Raw genomic sequence first — 21,498 nt, 5'->3', positions numbered from 1 at the left:
TTAATGTGCAGTATATGCTGCGTAAATTGACTGGACTTTAATGCCTATGATAAATAAAATGGCAGTAGGATGGGGTTTTTTTTTTGATGATAGCAAGCTTCTCTTGGCCACCACAAGAGGGGGCTGTTTGGAGAGGAAAGACTGGCTCAGCAATGGGCTAAATGACCACCAGGTCTCCTATACACAACCCAATTCAGAATACTGCAGAGCCAGGAAACTTCAGGTCATGCTGCTGGAAACAGGACTTATCTGGGGGTAAATGTCTCCTGCTCATACTACCAACCTTTTCAAGTGCTGCAAACACAAGAGTAAATGTATAATTCATAGTGAAAATGTCTATATACAGAACAGTGCACATTCCTCATGGCTAGAACAATGGCATGTCATGTAGTTCACCCATTCAATTTTCATAAGAATGCACTCCGACAGTACTCCAGTTCCCAGTAAAGTTACAGGATCATGGCTCAATTGCAGGGTAAAATCCCTGGTTTCATCTCAGACAACAAAATGTACAGTGGTTAGGCAATAGCCATATATAAAACAAGTTTAGTTAATACATATTTTTAGCCTATCAATGTGGTCATCTGGCATAAAAAAGCCAAAATCAATCCAAAAATAGACTGGTGCTTTCTTTAAAATAAAGATGGTTGCGGTGGAGGCAGGACTAATGCAGAGCATTTCCCAGCTTTTCCCCACCAATATTAAACAGTAATAAAAACATTCAATTTTACCACATTACTCATACATACGCAATAACTTATTAACAATGAAAAAAACATACAAATGTACATGTAGTGAAAATCTAAAATGTGCATTTTAGCATTACAAAATAAATCTGCATAACTGCTCCTCTGCCACCTCCTTGCTAAGAGCCTCCTGGTACACTGTAAGATATAAGGCAAGTTACCAATCACCGGCTCCACCAGAGCTGGCAGTGTCACCACAGTTACAAAGCTTAAAGCTAATTCATTAAACTCATGCATCATGTTGCTCTTCTTTCCATGTCTAAAGGAAAAGGGAAATGAAAATGTAGTAGGTAAGTAGAGGTAAAGCAAACTCTCCATTTGGGTGTTAGTCACTGCTACTGGAAAGAGATCTTGTTGAAGATCTAGTCCTTAAAACGGTTTCCTTGCAGAAATCAAGACATTAAGAAGGAGGCATAAAAATGCCATTTACACTGGTCACAGGACGAGGAGTTCACATTCCAGGGAAGACATCTACTGAAGCAGGATGAAGCACATTCAAGTAACACATAGTATGAAAACAGAGGGCTGAAAGAAAGAGAACTGCATGCATGCAGTATGGTTAGCTGTAGATTGGATGCTGGGAGGGAATACACCTTCCGACCAGGACAGGGGTCTAGTTTCACAGTAGTAGTTCTGCTTTCTTGGGTCATGAAACATAAAGAACTCAGCTACGAGACTCAGTGCCGTTAGGGGTTAGCTTTGTTTTCTTCTCCACCCGAGGTCCTTTGGCGGAATACTGAACCAAGAGAAAAGGCTCTTTGGTCTCTCCTTCCCCAACAATACTCTCTTCATCCTCTGACTGGCTGAACTTCTGCAGGCGAAGATAACACCAGCAACCCAGAATTAGGGCACCGAGGGCTGCAATGGCAATAAGGATGACGATTACTGTAACAACTCCTGTGGTGGGGTTATGATCCATAATTGACATGGCTGACACTGGGGTTTAATAGCTTAGATATTTGGAATTCAGTCTTGTCCCAGGTCCCAAGAGGCTTGACACTGCACAGAGAAAAGAAAAACATATTAAACAGGAACTATTCACTGACATTTACAGAAAAGCATTGGGTATGGCTTTTAGAACGATAGGGCAAATGTAAGCACAACTCATGATATTCATCATACAAGAGCACTGAGACTCAATGTGGAAGAGGCTTAATTCACAAAGTTTGAACACATGAGAATGGGAGGGGTGAATTATCAAAACTGTTGCAAAGTGAGGCATTGCTGAAAAAAGAGAAATAATAAGCCATTACAGGTGTGGATAAAATATAATTTAAGAAATAAAGGCTTTCAAGATTTAAAAATGGTCTCAAGTGGACAAATAAGGCTTCCACACCTTTGCAGTATTTAGGTTTGTGAATTGAAAATTATAAACCTATGTAAAATAACTTCTGAGGCTTGGTGAACTGACGTTATTGTATGTTACAGCCAGAGTCCCATAAAGTCTTGGCAAGCTGATACTTGGTCTCTGCTTTCTTAGTGACTTAAAGTAGTTGTTCACCTTTTCAGGAAAATAAATAAATAAAAAGGTGAACATCCTACAACCTCCCCATGCCTCCAGTCCCCAGTGTGTGTAAGTTCATGGGTTATGAGCTATCAGTACCCATGCTGCTGGTGTAGCGTTGGTGAAACTGGTCCTATGCTGGTGCTGGCCATATGAACCACTCAGAAAAGTCCTGTAAGTCGTATAAAAACAAAAGAAATGGAGGTCTGAAATCCCTGGACCGCTACAGACCAGCTGCGTACACAGGGACAGCTGATGGGGGCAAGTACATCGGAGACCGGGGGGGGGGGGGGGGGGTGATAATTTCTAAAAAAAAAAAAAAAAAAAAAAAAAAAAAACTTAAAAGGTGAACTAACTCTTTACCCCTACAAGAAAGCAACTGTAATATAGATTCAATAAAACCCAAAGCATTGCACAAGGGATAGTAATCCACAACAACCAATCAATGGCAATTTACTACAGCTGCACAATTTTGGATAAAATGAGAATCACAACTTTTTTGCTTAGAATAAAGATCACGATGTTCAGCGTAACATCATCTTACACACATTATACACAAAAAAAAAAAAAAATTTACCATTTTTTTTTAAATTCATTGAAGTGTATTTTTTCCCCAAAAAATTGCTTTTAAAAGACTGCTGTGCAAATACAGTGTGACATAAAATATTGCAATGATTGCCATTTTATTCTCTAGGGCAGGGATCCTCAAACTACGGCCCTCCAGCAGTTGCAGAACAACACATCCCATGAGGCATTGTAAAACTCTGACATTCACAGACATGACTGGGCATGATTGGAATTGTAGTTCTTGAACAACTGGAGGGCCATAGTATGAAGACCCCTGCTCTAGGGTCCCTGCTAAAAAAGAATATATATAATATTTGGGGGTTCTAAGTAATTTTCCAGCAAAAAATACTGATTTTAATTTGTAAGCAACAAACGGAAGAAAATGGCTTAGTCTTTAAGTGGTTAAACTGCCCTCATTTACAGACCGAAGTTCATCCTTTCGATATAAAAGAACCAAATGATACAATGTTTCTTTTTATCCCAGTGCTGAACAATGTTGTGATAAACTTTTTTTTTGACAGTTGTGAGCAGAGAACAGCTCTGCACTAAATTGTGGAAATGCTGGATTAAGATCATGGAGGGGGGGTTAAATCAAGATTGCGATTTTTTAAATGATTATTTGTGCAGCTCTACAATATCCTGTTAACTATGACCTTCTGCATTTTTTACTTCGTTTTCCTCCTACTGCCTTATACATGATGAAATATACCACATAGAACATGAAAAGATAGCAAGGGAGCAGCGGCACACTGCTCTGCTCTTTCCTCTCCAACGTTGTTTTGAGCTCTCAATCTTTTTTGGTATGCAAACTTTGAGCAGTGTTGTTGATTGCTTAAAGCTCAACTCCAGGATATTAGCAACTCCCTTACCACCTTCATAATGTGGACACCCTCTATTGGTGGAGGTAACACTTGCAACTGCCAGGTCCTCTCTCACAGGCTGCAGCGGCAGGACAGCTCACAGGGGCAGCGAGGGGACTAATGCCCCAAAAAAAGAAGCGGGGTAAAATCTCTGATCCCTGCTGAAGAAAATTAGCCTGGCTCATTAAGAATTTTTTGACTGTGATCCATTATACTACAGAATGGCCTAGGTCCTAGGACATAGGTGCTCAACCTGTAGCCCTCCAGCTGTTGTGGAACTACAAGGCAAGGCCCATTATGCCTCGGTCTTTGGGAGTCATGGTTGTAACAGTCAGACTTGCAATGCCTAATGGGATTTGTATTTTCACCACAGCTGGAGGGCCACAGGCTGAGCACCCATGGCCTAGGAAGAGGTGTTTGGGATCAAGACCGAGGTTAAAGTAATAGATGTACAATGCACTATTTACATGTCATGTTTTGTCTGGAGTTGGGCTTTAAAAAATGTTCAAGATGGCATTATTTGTATGTTACATATAGTTACATTGTTGTGTAATTTATGAAAGAACAGTGACCATGTGCCCAGCAGTTTCACAGTCCGGAGGTCAATATCTACCAAAGACACTCTCTACTTTGAATAAATACATTCCCCCTGTGTTTAGATTGGTTTCCTTCTATGAACATCTACACTGGGTCATTAGTATAGAGGTTAACAATATAATGCACAACAGTCATTTCATTTGACAAAATTCTGTGTAACTGTTTGCTGAATAAATTTGTGGCACAAATACAATGAAAATTTAAAACCATATCAGTGTTACGTCATACAGGGCTTGTTGCAAAAAGACTGGCCTTAGCTTTGTCTATTTTCTTCCTTGGCTGTGAACGGAAATTCTTTGTCTAGTGATCGTTTTTTTCTTGTCTGTGAATAGACTGACCCCTGGGACTCTCGCTTAGTTCCGCCATACTGAGGCTTCATTTGATTTTATAAAGAAAGGCAGAACAGAGAAAAATGCTCTGCTGGATGACGGCTGCATTAACCATCTGTGGCTGAAATGAAAAACCGAAAGCTAGAGCCCCGAACAGAATTTTCCTTTAGGTTTGTGGTGACTTCGCCAATAGATCTTACTTTATTGCTGATCCTTTTGCAATTGTACATTTAATTTGCATGTGCATATTTGCACAAACATGTGAGGTTTAACTTTCTTACTTGCCAAAAAATGTGTAATATTGTTCAGCCAATTTTCTAGTTAAGATATGCTGAATGTCTACTATAAACATAAAGGAAAGTTCTGTTCGGGGCTCCAGCTTCCTGTGTAAACTTGAACCACAGATGATTAATGTAGTCTTCATCATGTAGAACATTTTTCTCTGTTCTCCCTTTCTTTAAATGCAAATAAATGTCCCCACTTTGCACCAGCTCGCCTAATGTGTGTCGTCATACGTTACAACAAAAACATGGTGTGAAGGGGCACTTAAAGACCTGAAACACCAGTACCTAGAGACCTGAAACACCAGTACCTAGAGACCTGAAACACCAGTACCTAGAGACCTGAAACACCAGTACCTAGAGGCCACTCTGATTGAGCAAATCCCCAACACTTCCTGATAGGATAGAAGTTTACCCATTCCCTTCCAAAGATTCCTAGCGGCCCATCACTACGATAGGCTAGTTCACATGCCAATAGTAATGTACACGAGACAGGATGTGGTACATAAACTTCAGCACTACTTTTACTGCCAGACTTCAGTCCAATTAGAATGGATAAGCATGCCATACAAGCTGCTAAGGTTTAACCCCCACTGCTATGCTTAAAGTATCTAAAGCCAAAACAGCTTTTCAGTTATGGATAGAGTGTGGTTAGAAACCATGTCATCTTTTTTTTATCTTTGGCGAGAGAGAAAGATGGCATCATTCAGCAGTTCCATTGGTGGAATCTACATAGGAGCCATTAGAATTGGCAAATGAAAAGTTGTAACCAAAAAGCAACATGAAAAAAGGAATCATCAATAATACACGTGTTCTATCAAAGAGGTTGTAAACCTCAGCATTAAAAAAAAAAAAAAAAAAACGAACACCTGAAAGACAAACACATAATGAGCTAGTATGCATCGCATACTAGCTCATTATGAAATACTTACCTTAGAACGAAGCCCCGAAGTGCCGACCGCTCACCTCTCTCATGGGTGACATGTTCTGTCGCCCTTCTTCCGGGTTTGCGGCATCCGGCCATCTGATTGGCTAGAGCCGCGATTGCGTCACTCTCGCGCATGCGCACGGGAGCCGACGGTCACGGCACGGGGCTCTGACGGAACGGCACCAGCGGCCATTCCTTCAGAGCGCATGCGTCAGTGATGTCACTGGCTGCATGCAAAGTAAATATCTCCTAAACGGTACGTTTGGGAGATATTTACAGTACCTATAGGTAAGCCTTATCATAGGCTTACCTATAGGTACAAGTTGCAGAGGAGGGTTTATTCCTCTTTAAACAGATAATCAGTAAATCTGTTCTTTAACTCAATAAGCTATCAGACAGATGGTGGGTGGTGGCCAGTTACTGATTTGGTGTCTCAGGGAGGGAGGAGAGGCCTTGGTTAGAGCCATTGTTAGGCGTGTGATGGTGATGTTAAATAGATTATATTGGTATTTTATATCCGTCTATACTCACAGCCCATTGCTTGGAATAAAATTGGTGTACTAGAGTCAAAAAGTCAACCCATTTGAGTTACATGATGTATAATTTTATTACTGTTCCTCTTTTAAGAGCATGGCCTGTATTTAAATAGAAATAAGTAATGCTGTTAATTACGGTACCTACTGCTAACACCCCTCATGTTTTTTCTCCTGTAGAGATATAATTTGAGCAAAATTTAGAAGGTTAAACTTTGCTGTATTTTATAGCACTGAGCTGGAACATATCTAATAACTGAGAAGTAGTTACCAGAACAAGGCTGCTATCCCAAGCATAGAAACATGATGATTAGCCTGATTAGGACAATGAGGATCTCCTATAGTAATACTTCAAGCACTTTATTAGATGCATGGCTTAACAAGGTTTAACATCTCACATCCTCCCAATGCCTCCTTTTCTTCCCTACATGGTTTGCTAACTTTAAAGGATAACTAAATACAAAGCATGGACTAGATCGAATTAAATGCATATTTTCCTAAAAAAAACATAGGCTCTCATTGTTGGCTTCTCAGTTTGAAAATAATAGTTGCCAGGCAGTCAATTTGACCCTCTGGTTTCAATACTCTGCATCATTAATCCAAAACAATTATATTGATAAGGACATCTGACATTTTTCAGACTTTTTCACTTTGCATTCTTGTGCCTAACCATTGACATAGATGCTGAATGGTTAGTCTGTTTAAAAAAAAAGTCCATGCAGTTCAACCAATAGAAGGGAATATATATTTATTTATATACAATCAAAAATACACAATACTATACCCACAGTTGATTCAGAGGAAGGCAAAAAGAAAAAAAACCCCAATGCTGAAGCCAATGCCTCATTTAAGTGGATGGTTTGAGTCTTAAAATATACAGTAGAGTAAAATGTATATTTATTACAAGTATATATAAAGCACTGACAATTTGCACAACACTTTAAACACATATATATACAGTTAGGTCCATAAATATTTGGACAGGCACAATTTTCATACTTTTGGCTTTGTACGCCACCAGAATAAAATTAAACATTCCAAATTAACCACTTTAAGGACCGGAAGATTTTGCTGCTCAATGACCAGGCCACTTTTTTCACCTTGGCACTGCGGGACTTTACCTGACATTTGCGCGGTCATGCAATGCTGTACCCAAACAAAATGTACGCCCTTTTTTTCCCACAAACAGAGTTTTCTTTTGGTGGTATTTGACCACCTCTGCGCTTTTTATTTTTTGCGATATTAATAAAAAAAGAGTGAAAATTTTGTGAAAAATTTACTTTTTATTTTGACTGTTAAAAAATATCCAATATATTCGATTTTTGTCATATATTTAGGCCAAAATGTATTTAGCTACATGTCTGACAAAAAAAATTGTCAATGAGCGTATTTTTATCCACTTTAAGACCGGAAGATTTTACCCCCTTCCTGACCAGGCCATATTTTGCGATTCGGCACTGTGTTACTTTAACAGACAATTGCGCAGTCGTGCGACACTGTACCCAAATGAAATTTATGTCCTTTTTTTCCCCCCCACAAATAGAACTTTCTTTTGGTGGTATTTGATCACCTGTGTGATTTTTAATTTTTGCGCTATAAACAAAAAAAGAGCATCAATTTTGGAAAAAAAAACAATATTTTTCACATTCCGATTATATAACATTTCCAAAAAAAAAAAAAAAAAAAATGTAAAAATCAAAATTTTTTAACATTTTAGGCCAATTTGTTTTCTGCTACATATTTTTGGTTAAAAAAAAATATAAAAATCGCAATAAGCATATTTTGATTGTTTTACGCAAAAGTTATCGCATTTACTAACTATGGGAAAGATTTGTTATTTTTATTGTTTATTTTTTTTATTTTTTTTACTAGTAATGGCGGCGATCTGCGATTTTTTGCAGGACTGCAACATTGCGGCGGACAGATTGGACCCCTAACTGACATTTTTGACACTTTTGGGGGGGACCAGTGACATTACTACAGTAATTAGTGCTAAAAATATGCACTGTTACTGTAATAATACACTGGCAGGGAGGGGGTTAACACTGTTGGTGATCAAGGGGTTAAATATATGCCTCATGCTTACTGACGTGTGTGGGGATGGGGGGGTTCTGGACACACAGAGATCACAGGTTCAGCAATGCTGAATCCTGTGATCTCCTCTTGTCTGTCACAGAGAAGACCTGCCTGCTTTGTTCACACTTTCCCCAATGATAGGGGAAGAGAGGCGCCAATCGCCGCCTCTCCTCCTCCGGCCCGACTCCCGCCGAGATCACTAGGAGTCCAGCGACATAGGTCTATGTCGCTGGACCCAGGAGAGCCGACCTGCCGCAGTAATATTACTGTGAGCGGTCGGCAATTGGTTAATTTGAAGTGCAGATTTTGAGCTTTAATTCAAGGGGTTGAACATAAATATCAAGTACAAATTTGAGGAACTGCAACCATTTTACACCCATTTTCAGGGGCTCAAATGTAATTGGACAAATAAATATATTAATAAATAAAATGTTTTTTTTTGTTAAGAATCCTTTACTGGCAATGACTGCCTGAAGTCTGGAAACCATGGACATTACCAAAGACTGGGTTTCCTCTTTTCTGATGCTTTTCTGATGCTTTGCCAGGCTCTAACTGCAGCTGTCTTCTGTTGTCCTTTGTGGGAATTTCTGCCTTTAGTTTTTGCTTCAGCAGGTGAAATGCATGTTCAATTGGGTTGAGATCAGGTGACTGACTCGGCCATTGCAGAATATTGCACTTCTTTTCCTTCAAAAGCTCCTAGGTTGCTTTTGCAATGTGTTTTGGATCATTGTTCATCTGTACTGTGAAGCACGGTATAATCAACTTTGCTGCATTTGGCTGACAATATATCTCTAAACACTGCAGAATTCATCCGGCTGCTTCTATCTTTTGTAACATCATCAATAAACACCAATGACCTGTGCCACTGGAAGCCATGCATGCCCATGCCATCGCACTGCCTCCACCCTGTTTTACAGATGACGACGTGTGCTTTGGATCATGAACTGTTCCAAGCCTTCGTCACACTTTTTTTCTTCCCATTATTCTGGTACAGATTAATCTTAGTTTCCTCCGTCCAAAGAATGCTGTTCCATAACTGGTCTGGCTTTTTTAGATGTTTTTTTGGCAAAGTCTAATCTGGCTTTTCTATTCTTCAGGCATATTAATGGTTTGCATCTTGTGGTGAACCCTCTGTATTTGCTCTCGTAAAGTCTTCTCAATTGTAGACTTTGACAATGATACGTGCACCTCTTGGAGAGTGTTCTTCACTTGTCTCGATGTTGTGAATAGATTTTTCTGTACCGTAGAAAGGATCCTGCGATCATCCACCACTGTGGTCTTCCGTGGACGTCTAGAACTTTTTATGTTGCTGAGCTCACCAGTGCGTTCTTTCCTCAGAATGTAGCAAACTGTTGATTTGGCCACTCCTAATGTTGCTGCTATCTCTCTGATGGATTTGTTTTTGAAGCCTTACAATGGCCTGGTTCACTTGCATGGACATCTCCAGCAATAGAGTCCAAATGCAAATACCACACCTAGAATCATCTCTATACCTCTTACCTGCCTAATTGATGAAGAAATAATGAAGGAGTAGTCCACACCTGGTCATGAAACAGCTTCTGATTCAAGTGTCCAATTACTTTTGGTCTCTTGAAAAAGGGGGGGGGTGGCTTTTCTTAAGAGCTGTAATTCCCAAACCCTTCTTCTGATTTGGATTTAAATACCCACAAATTATATATTTTCATGTGACAACACTGAAGAAATTACACTTTGCTACAATGTAAACTAATGAGTGAACAGCTTGTATAACAGTGTAAATTTGCTGTCCCCTCAAAATAACTCAACACACAGCCATTAATGTCTAAACCACTGGCAACAAAAGTGAGTAAACCCCTAAGTGAAAATGTCCAAATTGGGCCCAAGGTGTCAATATTTTGTGTGGCCACCATTATTTTCCAGCACTGCCATAACCCTCTTGGGCATGGAGTTCAGCAGAGCTTCACAGTTGCCACTGGAGTCCTCTTCCACTCCTCCATGATGACATCCTTTACCCTCAGCTTCTTTAGAAAGGCAGTGGTCGTCTTGGAGGTGTGTTTGGGGTCGTTATGTTGGAATACTGCTCTGTGGCCCAGTCTCCAAAGGAAGGGGATCGTGCTCTGCTTCAGTATGTCACAGTACATGTTGACATTCATGGTTCCCTCAATGAACTGTAGCACTCATGCAGCCCCAGAACATGATACTTCCCATCATAATGCTTGACTGTAGGCAAGACACACTTGTCTTTGTACTCCCATCTGAACAAAATAACTTTACGTTGATCTCATCAGCCCACAGTACATGCTTCCAGTAATCCATGTCCTGAGTCTGCTTGTCTTCAGCAAACTGTTTGCGGGCTTTCTTGTGCATCATCTTTAGAAGAGGCTTCCTTCTGGGATGACAGCCATGCAGACCAACTTCATGCAGTGTGTGGCGTATAGTCTGAGCACTGACAGGCTGAACCCCCACCCCTTCAACCTCTGCAGCAATGCTAGCAGCACTCGTACATCTATTTTCGAAAGACAACCTCTGGATACTGTATGACTCTGAGCACGTGCACTCAACTTCTTTGGTCCACCATGGCAAGGCCTGTTCTGAGTGGAACCTGACCTGTTAAACCGCTGTATGGTCTTGGTCACCGTGCCAAAGCTCAGTTTCAGGGTCTTGGCAATCTTCTTATAGCCTAGGCCATTTTTATGTAGAGCAACAATTCTTTATTTCAAATCCTCAGAGACTTCTTTTGCCATGAGGTGCCATGTTGAATTTCCAGTGACCAGTATGATAGAGTGAGAGTGATAACACCAAATTTAACACACCTGCGACCTTGTAAAACTAACGAGACATGACAATGGGGAGGGAAAATGGCTAATTGGGCCCAATTTAGACATTTTCACTTAGGGGTGTACTCACTTTTTTTGCAAGCAATTTAGACATTTATGTCATGTTGAGGGGGCAGCACAATTATACAAGCTGTACACTCACTACTTTACATTGTAGCAAAGTGTAATTTCTTCAGTGTTGTCAAATGAAAAGATATAATAAAATATTTACAAAGGGGTATACTCACTTTTGTGAGATACTGTATATTTTATTTTATTTTTTTCGACCCAAGCATTTTTTCCTGCCTTGGGAGCCAGCCACAATAGTGAATGGCTGTACTCGGGCATACACCATGTACTTGTGGCTGTCCCCAGAATATTTTAAGCTTCAAACCATCTGTGTGAGCGCTGTGGTATAAAGGTCTTAAACTTGCATCTAGTAAAAGGTCAAAATGTGTGTATATTGGTAAACCAACCTTCAAAAACATAACCAATGTGTTTCAGGGGTTAAAAGATGCACCTTTCTTCAAGGGCTATATATGAAGGAATCGGTGGAATTTCAAATCTGTGGTTCTGTACTGAAAGCTCGGAAAGTAGATGTCCTGATGCTTATGTTATTCACTTGCTTTAAGTGAAACACTAACCTAATTGAGTGCAAGGTCGTTTAATACTTTAACTATCGCAAACCTGTCCTTGGTATGCTAATTTGTGTCTGTGCAATCCAAGCTGATGTGATGTAAAAGGTTATGCTAACAATTTACACAGAATAATTTTCCTGTGGGTGTTGTGATTCATCATTGAAAGTCAAAGAGGTGCTCCTAAATCAAATGATGTGATGAGAGCTTTGACTGACAAGGCATCTCCTTCCCCTCCCTATGGATGTGTAGGTTGAACTTGATTTGCATGCTTCACGTGTTTGTGTGAATTGGAGTCTCAGCAGCCCCTCCGGCAGTGAGATTCACTGGGAAATATGGAAGGTAATCAGTGTATCGGTCTTTCTCCAAGGTTCTGTGATGGACTCTTAAAGACCATGTGAATTTTTTCCTGGTCATTGTACAGCTCTCACAACAGTATCTCTCCGAGGATGTGCTGCACATTAGGACTTTGTCTCAAACAGGAACGCAGGGACTATGGGGTTGATTTACTAAAGGAAAATCCACTCTGCACTACAAGTGCACTTGGAAGTGCAGTCACTGTAGATCAGAGAGGAAGATCTGAAATGAGGGGAAGCTCTGCTGATTTCTATCCTCCAATCATGTGCAAGCAAAAATGCTGTTTATTTTCCTTGCATGCCCCCTTCAAATCTACAGCGACTTCACTTCCAAGCAGAGTGGATTGGTCCTTAGTAATAAACCCCAATGTTCTATTTTATGGTGTGATTACAATAAGACAATTATCACACACAATTGTCACATTTTCACTATATTACTGTCTTATTTTAGATCCAGGCAAGCCATTTTGTGCCTATTTATACTCCTCTTATTCTGAGTACTTGTGTTTAGCAGACATGACTGATTCATCTACTTGATTATTCAAGATGTTAATACATTTGAAACTAAATACAATTTACAATCAATACTTTTCTGAAACAATCAGTTTTGACATTTCATATAGTTTATATTGATTGATTTAACATCTTTGCTTGAGGCATTTTCTATTGAAATGAATAGATATGCATCAGAATGCATGCATTAAGACACAAATCAATGTAGGTCTGCAGCACGTAAAGTGCATCATAAAGTATAGATGCATGTTGATGTGCGTTATAATTCAAGTTGACATTTAATACAAATTGCATTGCAGCGAGCGTTGTAAATGTGTGACCACACACAATAACATGCAGCGGTTTCATGCGTTTCAATTGAAAAAACGCAAAGTCGTACCCCATCCCCTTGTCTGAAGTGCTGTGGGCAGCACTCGTCTTCATTGTTTGTTCCCAAACACTAATTACTGCATATTATTTGCCCCATAGCCTAGGACGGCAAGGCACTCCCCTGCTCCTCCTTTCTCCAAGCTAACAGGCTGACTCAGGAATGCACTGCCCACCCCTGTGAAGGCTGCAAGTTCAGAGAAGCAGCACTGAGAGAGCAGGAGCCAGCAGCATTGAACATTGTAAACTGAATGTGCTGAGGTAAGATTTTAACAAATGGCTTAACAGGGAATGTTGATTTTTGTGTTCTCAGTGAGTTAAACTAAAGCCTCGTACACACGCAACGAATTTCCGCCGACCGGTCGTCCGTCTTTTGTCCAGAGTCTGTTGGTTGGAATGTGCTCTAGACTGCACACGAATTTTCCCGCACGACAGAATTCTACTTCAGAAGTGATGTCATGTGTTTTTTCATCTCTGAGCATGCCTAGTCTTGCTCATAAGATTTTTCCCCATCGAAATCTGTACTGAGACGAAAATCCGACGTGTTTTGATGGTCGACAAAAATTTTATAGTCTGCACACCAGGATTTTTTCGGCCGAAAAAGTTGGAGTCGGTTGTCGGAAGCATCATACTAACAAGCCGAAAATCGGCAGATCGGTCGTCGGATGAAAATTCCCGGCCGAATTTCCACTCTTGTTGTTAAAAAACAATGAGGGTTTTATTCTAGTTTAACGGGATCTAATGATCATTTGCAAAGCAACAATTCATTCTGTATTTAGGAAAAAGCAACTGCATTAAAGATAAATATACCACAATAAATATGAACATAGCACAGCCCTAACTGTAACAAGCTCAAGTCATTTGCAGTTAACAGCATTAACAGAAAAAGAAACACAAAACTCAAAGGAATTTATGTTGCCCACAGCAATCAGATTTCAGCTGTCATTTATTTTCACATGGAGATCACAAAATAGAAGCTTATTATGGAAGCTGCAGGCAAATTGTATCTCTTTCATATGCACTAGTTTAAAAAAAATCATGAACCCTTCTTACTTTGGGGGAAAAAAAAATATAAAGTTACAATACTGAATGCACACTCAAAATTGAATAGTGTTTTTCTTTGATTCAACAACTCGATTTTGCAACCTAAAATAGTGATCACCACATTACAAGGAGCTCATAAAAACTCATACTACAATATCCAAGAGGTCCTCTGTGCACCTCGGACGTGTCCCTGCTGTAATCCACCCTGCGCTGTCTTCTAAACACCAATCCACACCGCCAACCTTGAAAACTGGATTAGTCTAAAGTGCACTTCTCACTAACACAGGGAACATAACCAGGATTGAGCGACATCAGTAGCTCAAGACTCCTTTAACGGATCCTTTGATCCCCTCTTCAAGGGATCTTACGACAGACGACTCCTTGGATAATGCTCGTGGTCTCTCAACAGGGGATTGCATAGAAGCTAGAGACACTCACGCAATGGATAGATTTAAAGCTGCATCTGCAGCAAAAACTTGAATTTATTTGATGGAAGGCTGAGAGACTTTACACGTTGGAATGGAATATGTGGGGGTACAAATAAAATATAAAAAGGCAGATATTGCTGCAATTGCATTACCTAAAAGTTTTACTGGAACGCAGATTCACACCTATGCATGTTGCTTTTGAGCGTTTCTGTAGTGCTTTTTGCTGTGCTTTTCACAGTGTTTACCACAATTTGCATTTTGCATGCTTTTTTTTTTGGGGGGGGGATATTTGTTGTTGGGCAGAATTAAAAATGCAAACCATGACAAAATCGCAGTAAAAACGCATTACATGCTTTTCTACTGAAGTCTATTGAACCAAAAAAGCACAGTTTGGCATTTTAAAAAGTCCCTGACCCTTTCCAAAAACACAGAGGCACAGAAATGCATTTATGTGAATGTGTTCCATAGGAACCCATGTTAAAAAAATAAACAAATAAGGTTTTGCATTTCTGCAATAAGCATGAAAAATGCATTGGTGTGAATGGGGCCTTATTGCGTTTTCACTTTGTATTAAATAACAATGCTGTTTTACCTTATATTCCTGAGAACCTGGTGGGTGGTATATCACACTATAAATAGTTATATACCCCTGTATAGTGTTGATCCCTATTGGTTGCAAAAGTGGACTGTGGTGTTTATACAGCAGTGAAGTTTTTTTCTGTGCCAACTGCAAGGACTATTAAAGTAATTTAACTCAACTGTAGTACTTGTTGTTGGATGTTGACTATAGATATAGCTATGCAACACAAATGCCTCGTTTCCACTGAGCGGAACGGTTCGGGTCGGTACAGTTTGGAAGGGTTAGAATGGTCCGGTCTATCCAGGTGAGCGTTTCCACTGCAAGTCGAGCCACCAGGGGCCATGCAGCGTTTACACCAAATGAGGTGTTTGTTTTGCTCTTTCATTTGACGTGAGCATTGAAGTTTTCCTGTCCGCCAATCAGTGGAATCTATCGTGTGACCCAAGTAGCTCCGCCCTAACCGTATCGTACCATTTCCTATGGCCCTACATCTGAAGCAGGACCAGGAATGGTGCGGTTTGGTTCGGTTGTATGGGCCACTTTCATAATGGAAACACTTAAATTAGCGTACCGTACCAAACCGATCCGCTCAGTGGAAACGAGGCATAAGTAGATGTAATGAAACATGTTAAATGTATTCTACTGTTGTACAGCACTTGCATATGGCAATAAAATCTCTTTAAAAAAAGACAAAGTTGTTTGATTTACCAAGAATTTGTTTTACCTTATATTCACCTTAGATTTACCAAGAATTTGGTAAATCTTGTTTGAAATGTGGCAAATCCCATTGAGGTCTATAGGAGAAAAAGGTGAATCTTGTTCAATTCTGGCCATTTTAGAGAAAAATTTGAATCTTGGTACTGCCATGGGGGACATTTACCAGCACAAAAAATAATCTACAGTGGGGAGCACACTTTTTTTGCAGCATCCTTGGACACTATCCTTTAAATACTATCCTCTGGGATTGCGTTTTGTATGTGCTGTTGCAAAACAGTACAATTTTCACAGTCAGTGTCGGAAACAGAGTTCATAGAAAGCACATAACTGGCATTTGGCTTTGGAATTTATTTTTTTTCTTTTAAATTTAGCTTGGATTACATAAAGTAGCAGCGCCTCAATCTGGTTTATTTCAGTTTGAAAAAAGGATTTTTCAAGTACTAGTTCACTGAAGCAGTCCCTGTTCTTGCTGATGTAAAAATGGTCTAGCTGCTTGTCAATTTTTATCAAACGCTAAATAAAAATAAGGAGACCAAAGACAATACAATAGGAAGAGCTGGCCAACAGCAGGGCATTTTTATTGAGGAGGAATTGGCAGAAATTAATTAGAAAAAAAAAAAAAAGGAGTACAGGCATGTGTTTAGCAATATGAATAAAGAGACCGAAGATGACACAGCAGCGTAAAATACACCAGCAGAAAGGCGATTTTCAACAGCAAGGCTAGATCCAAATTTACTACAGGCAGAGCACAGGCTTGGGTTAACCTACAAGAATTAACATACTGCAGAGAATATATCAACATAGAATAGGCCAGTAGCAAAACAATTTTATTCAAGAAAGGGCAAAGATGTATAGAGACAAAGTACAGAAAATGTTTTTCTACAAGACTTAAAGTGGTTGTCAATTTTTTTTTTTTTGGTACAATAAAAAGGAGGTTTATGCTTTCCTGCTCTGTGTAATGGTATTGCACAGAGCGGCCCCCTTACCTCCTTTTCTGGGGTTCCCTGCTTGCGCTGTCTGCTCCTCCCCTTCTGTATGTCTCCCCATAACAAGCCATGTGCTATGGGGGCATATGTGTGGGTGTGCTCCCAAGCGGCTCAGCCATGCCCTTGCTCCTTCCCTACAGGTTTTGACTGACAGTAGCATGAGCCAATGACTTCTGTTGCTGCCTGAGTAATCTGTGAGAAGAGGAAATGAGAGAAAAGAGCTGTAGCTGAGCACAGGGCTGAATTGAGAGAGGACTAAGGTAAGAGTATTGGGATGGGGGGGGGGGGGGGCACAACAAGAAGTAAAAAGTTTTTAACATTAATGCAAGAAGAGCATTAAAGTAGAACTATAGCCATTTTTTTTCATTTAGGATAGAGCAAGCAAGGGTTATAAGTATAACCCCTGTCAGATTTCCTTTTCGCCATCTGTGTCCCATTGCAGAGATTACCCTTCACTTTCTGTTCCATAGCCAAACAGGCTATGAAGTGAGAGGGAATCCCTGCAAATTAAGGGAATGCCTTGGGGCCCCCCAGGTCACCAGAATTAGTGCCCCCCCCCCCCCCCCCCATTGGAGGATTTCCCCTCTATTACTTTTCTAGGGACAACCCAAAATTTGCGATTTTTACTTTCACTTTCAATGAGAATGGTCAACAAGACAATAGAGGGTGAGACTCAGTTCACATTAGCGCGGCTTGTTAGGCGACTTGTCAGCCTGACAAGTCGCGGTCCATTGACCGCTACAGGACCCGTTCTAATAGGAGCGACACAAGTCGCTCCGACTTAGAAAAAGGGTCCTGTACTATTTCGGGGCGACCTCGGAGCGACTTGCATAGACATCCATTATGTGAAGTCCCTGCAAGTTGCTCCGAAGTCGTGGTGCACGGGACTGACAAGTCGCCTCCCGAAGTAGTAAGGAGTCGTGTCGCGCTAATGTGAACCGGCTCTTAATCTCCCTAACGGGGGCACAGACAGCAATAAAAACTGACAGGTGTTCTAATCCCTCTCCACTCTATCCAAAACCAAAAAGAAAAAGTTTTGCCTTTAGTTATACTTTAAAAGGTAAAAAAATGTTTTAACTTTAGAACCTTTTAAAGAAACTGCAGAATAATTAGTACTGTTAAATTGGCTAGCAGCGGGATCATTTTAGCAAGCAAGTCTAGGCCCAAAATAACTAGATACAAGACTGAGGATCTATTACAAGAATATACCAAAGAGAATACAGCAGGGTAAAACTGGACAGTAACAGGACAGTTTTAATCACGGACAATAGGCCTATTGGTATTTATGATTAAATTCTATACAGCGCTATAGGATAGAGTTGTTATATATATTTACTAAGTGGTTATGTTGCATTTTGGATAAAGCAGCGTTGGTGTTTTTATAGATCCAAGCACTGGTGGATGGTATTGGAGTCTAATTGGGGTGCTAAAAGAAGAAAAATGGGTATATACCAAACTTAAAGGCCATATAAACATAAAAAAAAACACAAACTGAAATCCCCAAAAAATACCACCTGAACCTCTCTATAACAGTTCTTAGATGTGATGGCTGCAGCAGTTTTCATTAAAAAAACGAATACAGTCAATACATCTAAAAAATGATAAACTGCAAACCATTACATTTTTGTTTTTTGGGTTAGATAAGCTTTATGACAACTGCAGAATCTTAATTACCTCTGTTCTATAAATATCAAGAAAGGCAATTTCACTTAATTCTTAAAAGAAAGTCCTAAGCCTATATATATATATATATATATATATATATATATATATATATATATATATATATATATATATATATATATATATATATATATATTCATATTTAGTTATGAAATTTCATTTTTTTTTTTTTATTATGGATAAAGCTAAATCTCTAGCATCCCTGCAGAAGTATAACACATATGATGTGGAGATCTCCAAAGATGAAATGCATCTGCAATAAATGTAAGGACAGTGATAAAAAACAAAATTATTTCTGAAGATCTATGCAGCCTTCTAGGAAATGCAGTAGACCAATTACAGGAAGATCTGAATTCTGGGATGGTTACCATTATGGTTGCGAGAAAAGAATGAAGCAATTTATTTTGGAGAAAAAAAAAAAGTGCTCAAAACCTTACATTTTTCACAAATCTGCTGAGCTCAAAGGTGTTCTATTATTGATAATCACGTTCCCAGGTTAAAATATATTATTACCCCAATAAAATACTTTTAAAAGGGATCAATCATGCTGTCTAGTGTGAGATTCACCAAATATTTACTGCAGGTGAATCAGTCATTGTAATTTAAAATTACGTGCATCACAAAGATTCAGCAGCAGTGAAGCAGCACCCAAATCATTCTCTTTCCAGCATGCCAGCCTAAGAAATCTTCACAGCAAAACACCTAGTCTATTATTTACTGATAAAGTCTGATATGTCTTGCTTATGTTTCCAATTTACTTGATTTTACATGTAACAACTCGATTAACTCTACTGTGCATGAGTAATGTTTGGAATTGCAGAAGTCCTTAGGCCCCGTTCACATTTATGAAACAAGTGAACGTGTGTAACATTGCACACATTCCCTCAGTACGGTTCTGGTAGATGCGCTGTGCTGCCACTCATACTTATGGTAGAGCCAGCCAACGCACATGCTAAATCACACCACAATGCATAGTAATTTATTGCCAAGCACTCTAGTGTGATGTACACTTCAGTGTGATTGTAGTCCATTGGGCAACCCACTGAAATGAAAGGGCTGTCCTAAATGCAACACACCTAAACTCACAAATCTGGAGTGTTTGTGCCTTTACCATACCCTGTATCCTTTACCACTAACATCACAACCTCCAATGGGACTGAGGTTTGGCAGCTGTTGCATACTACTAATCCCTTTCAGACACCCTGACAATTTGTGGGTACCCCCTTGAGAAAGCTGGAGACACTGGGGAAACATTGAGGAAAGTAGCGGACTTGTTCTGGGTACAGGTTGGAAATTTCTTTCAGAAGGCTGAAACCTCAGATCTCTAGTATTCTGAGGTAAAAAGAGAAACGTTTTGGACAGAAGAACACAGTAGATGATACAAGGAGTGGATCTTTCAAAAACAACTTGTGCACTGAACTTTCTTTGAATATCATTGGTTCCTGCAGCACGCAACTGACAGCCACCCGGTCCATGAGCAGAATTATTTGCATGCAGTGGTGGAAGTCATATTCCCCACAGCACGGTCTTTAAATAGGGGATCGTGTGGTCAGGATGAATGAAATAGTTGTAGTCTGAGTCTTCAACTAGAAATGGGATATCCTTAACTACCACAACCTGAGGTATACCAAAGTCGTGCAGGTCAGTATACCTAAAAGAGGGCATACTCTAAGTATACAGGTGTCTGAAAATAGAAAAACGGAGGGGGGAAATACGGGTGGGAGAGAGTCAGAAGGAAATGGGGCGACATATGCCTGCCAGAGGAGGAGGAGGAATATATATATCCCCCCAGACTCCTCCTACAAATACAGGCTGGCCAAAGGCCCGCCTTCATACTTCTAGTCTGAGTCTTCAACTAGAAATGTGATATCCGTAGCCACCACAACCTGAGGTGTTCCAAAGTCATGCTGGTCAGTATACCTAAAAGTGGGCAAAGAACACAAAAGTAGGTATGAGAGAAAAATGCTTTAATGACAGGATAACATGAACAATTTAGTTAAGTAAAGTAGCAAATGCCCCAATGACATCGACGTGGGGTACGTATCGACTGTAACAGGAGGAATTCCAGCGTCCCATGTATTTGATAATGTGTGAAGCAACCCCCTGTTTGGAAGCTGCGGACGCTGCCCCGATTCTAAATGAATATCCTGAAAATTGTTTCGGGTTTAAATCTAAATGCGCAAACAAAATCCTAAATGTGAGAAACAAACTGCTTGGAAGTGAGAGGACGTGTTGGGAAAGGGAGTATTGGACTGTTTAGGGGAGCAGCTGCAAACTCTTTGCCAAGTAGGTCAAACACAACTACTGGGCACCAGCTACTTTTTTAGTTCTGTAATAATTGACTACAAATCCCTGGCCCATCTGCCTGTTTTAATTGTTGGGAAGTTGTAAAGAAAAATGGTCAGGGAACCAAGTGAGACCGCCTTTGAGTAGCACAGGCGCATGACAACTGGCCTGGGACACCTTGTCGGGTCTGAGGAAACCAAATAAACTTAAATAAATGGCTGCTTTGAGTACTAAACTGGGACCTATACCAAATGGGGAAAGGGAAAACATGTCTGACATGCCTCTAAAGATCTGGCCGGTAACTGGTAAATGTGATAAACGCGACTGCCCCTGAGTTTTCTGAATACTCCTCAAAAAAGCTTTGAGGGGGTGGGCTGCAAAAATTGAAGGATTACAAAGATCCTGCAGGGACCTGAAATGCTGAATACCTGAGAGATATAACTTGATAGTACTGAGAGATAGGGACAATCCACTACAGCAGGAGTTCACAAACTGTAAGTCGGGACCCACTGGTGGGTCGCGAGCTGCATTTTAGTGGGTCGCGAAGAGCCAGAAATCACTGAAAGCGGGCCTGCTTAAATTGTGCTGTGCGAGCCCGCGCAAATTACAGAGAGCAGTCAAATCGCCATGGATTGAGGACCCCGCCCACGCAGTTAATGGAGACTGATCTGCATTCCCGTGAGGAGGA

The 21,498-nt window shown here is 40.2% G+C and overlaps 1 protein-coding gene across 1 annotated transcript in view; it reads right to left on the bottom strand.

Annotated features, from left to right (window-relative positions):
• Window positions 1-240: 240 nt before the first annotated feature.
• The window catches only part of SNN (stannin), a 37,974-nt gene continuing 16,716 nt past the window's right edge, over window positions 241-21,498 (bottom strand). Inside the window, exon 2 of the mRNA XM_082262318.1 lies at window positions 241-1,745. Coding sequence (XP_082118444.1) covers window positions 1,411-1,674 — 264 coding nt within the window. The 5' untranslated portion in view covers window positions 1,675-1,745 and the 3' untranslated portion in view covers window positions 241-1,410. The remainder of the gene's footprint in view (window positions 1,746-21,498) is intronic.

The sequence above is a fragment of the Pelophylax lessonae genome, assembly GCF_965119305.1.
Source record: "Pelophylax lessonae genome assembly, chromosome: 6".
NCBI classification, from domain to species: domain Eukaryota; kingdom Metazoa; phylum Chordata; class Amphibia; order Anura; family Ranidae; genus Pelophylax; species Pelophylax lessonae.
This window is presented reverse-complemented; position numbering and strand designations above follow the sequence as displayed.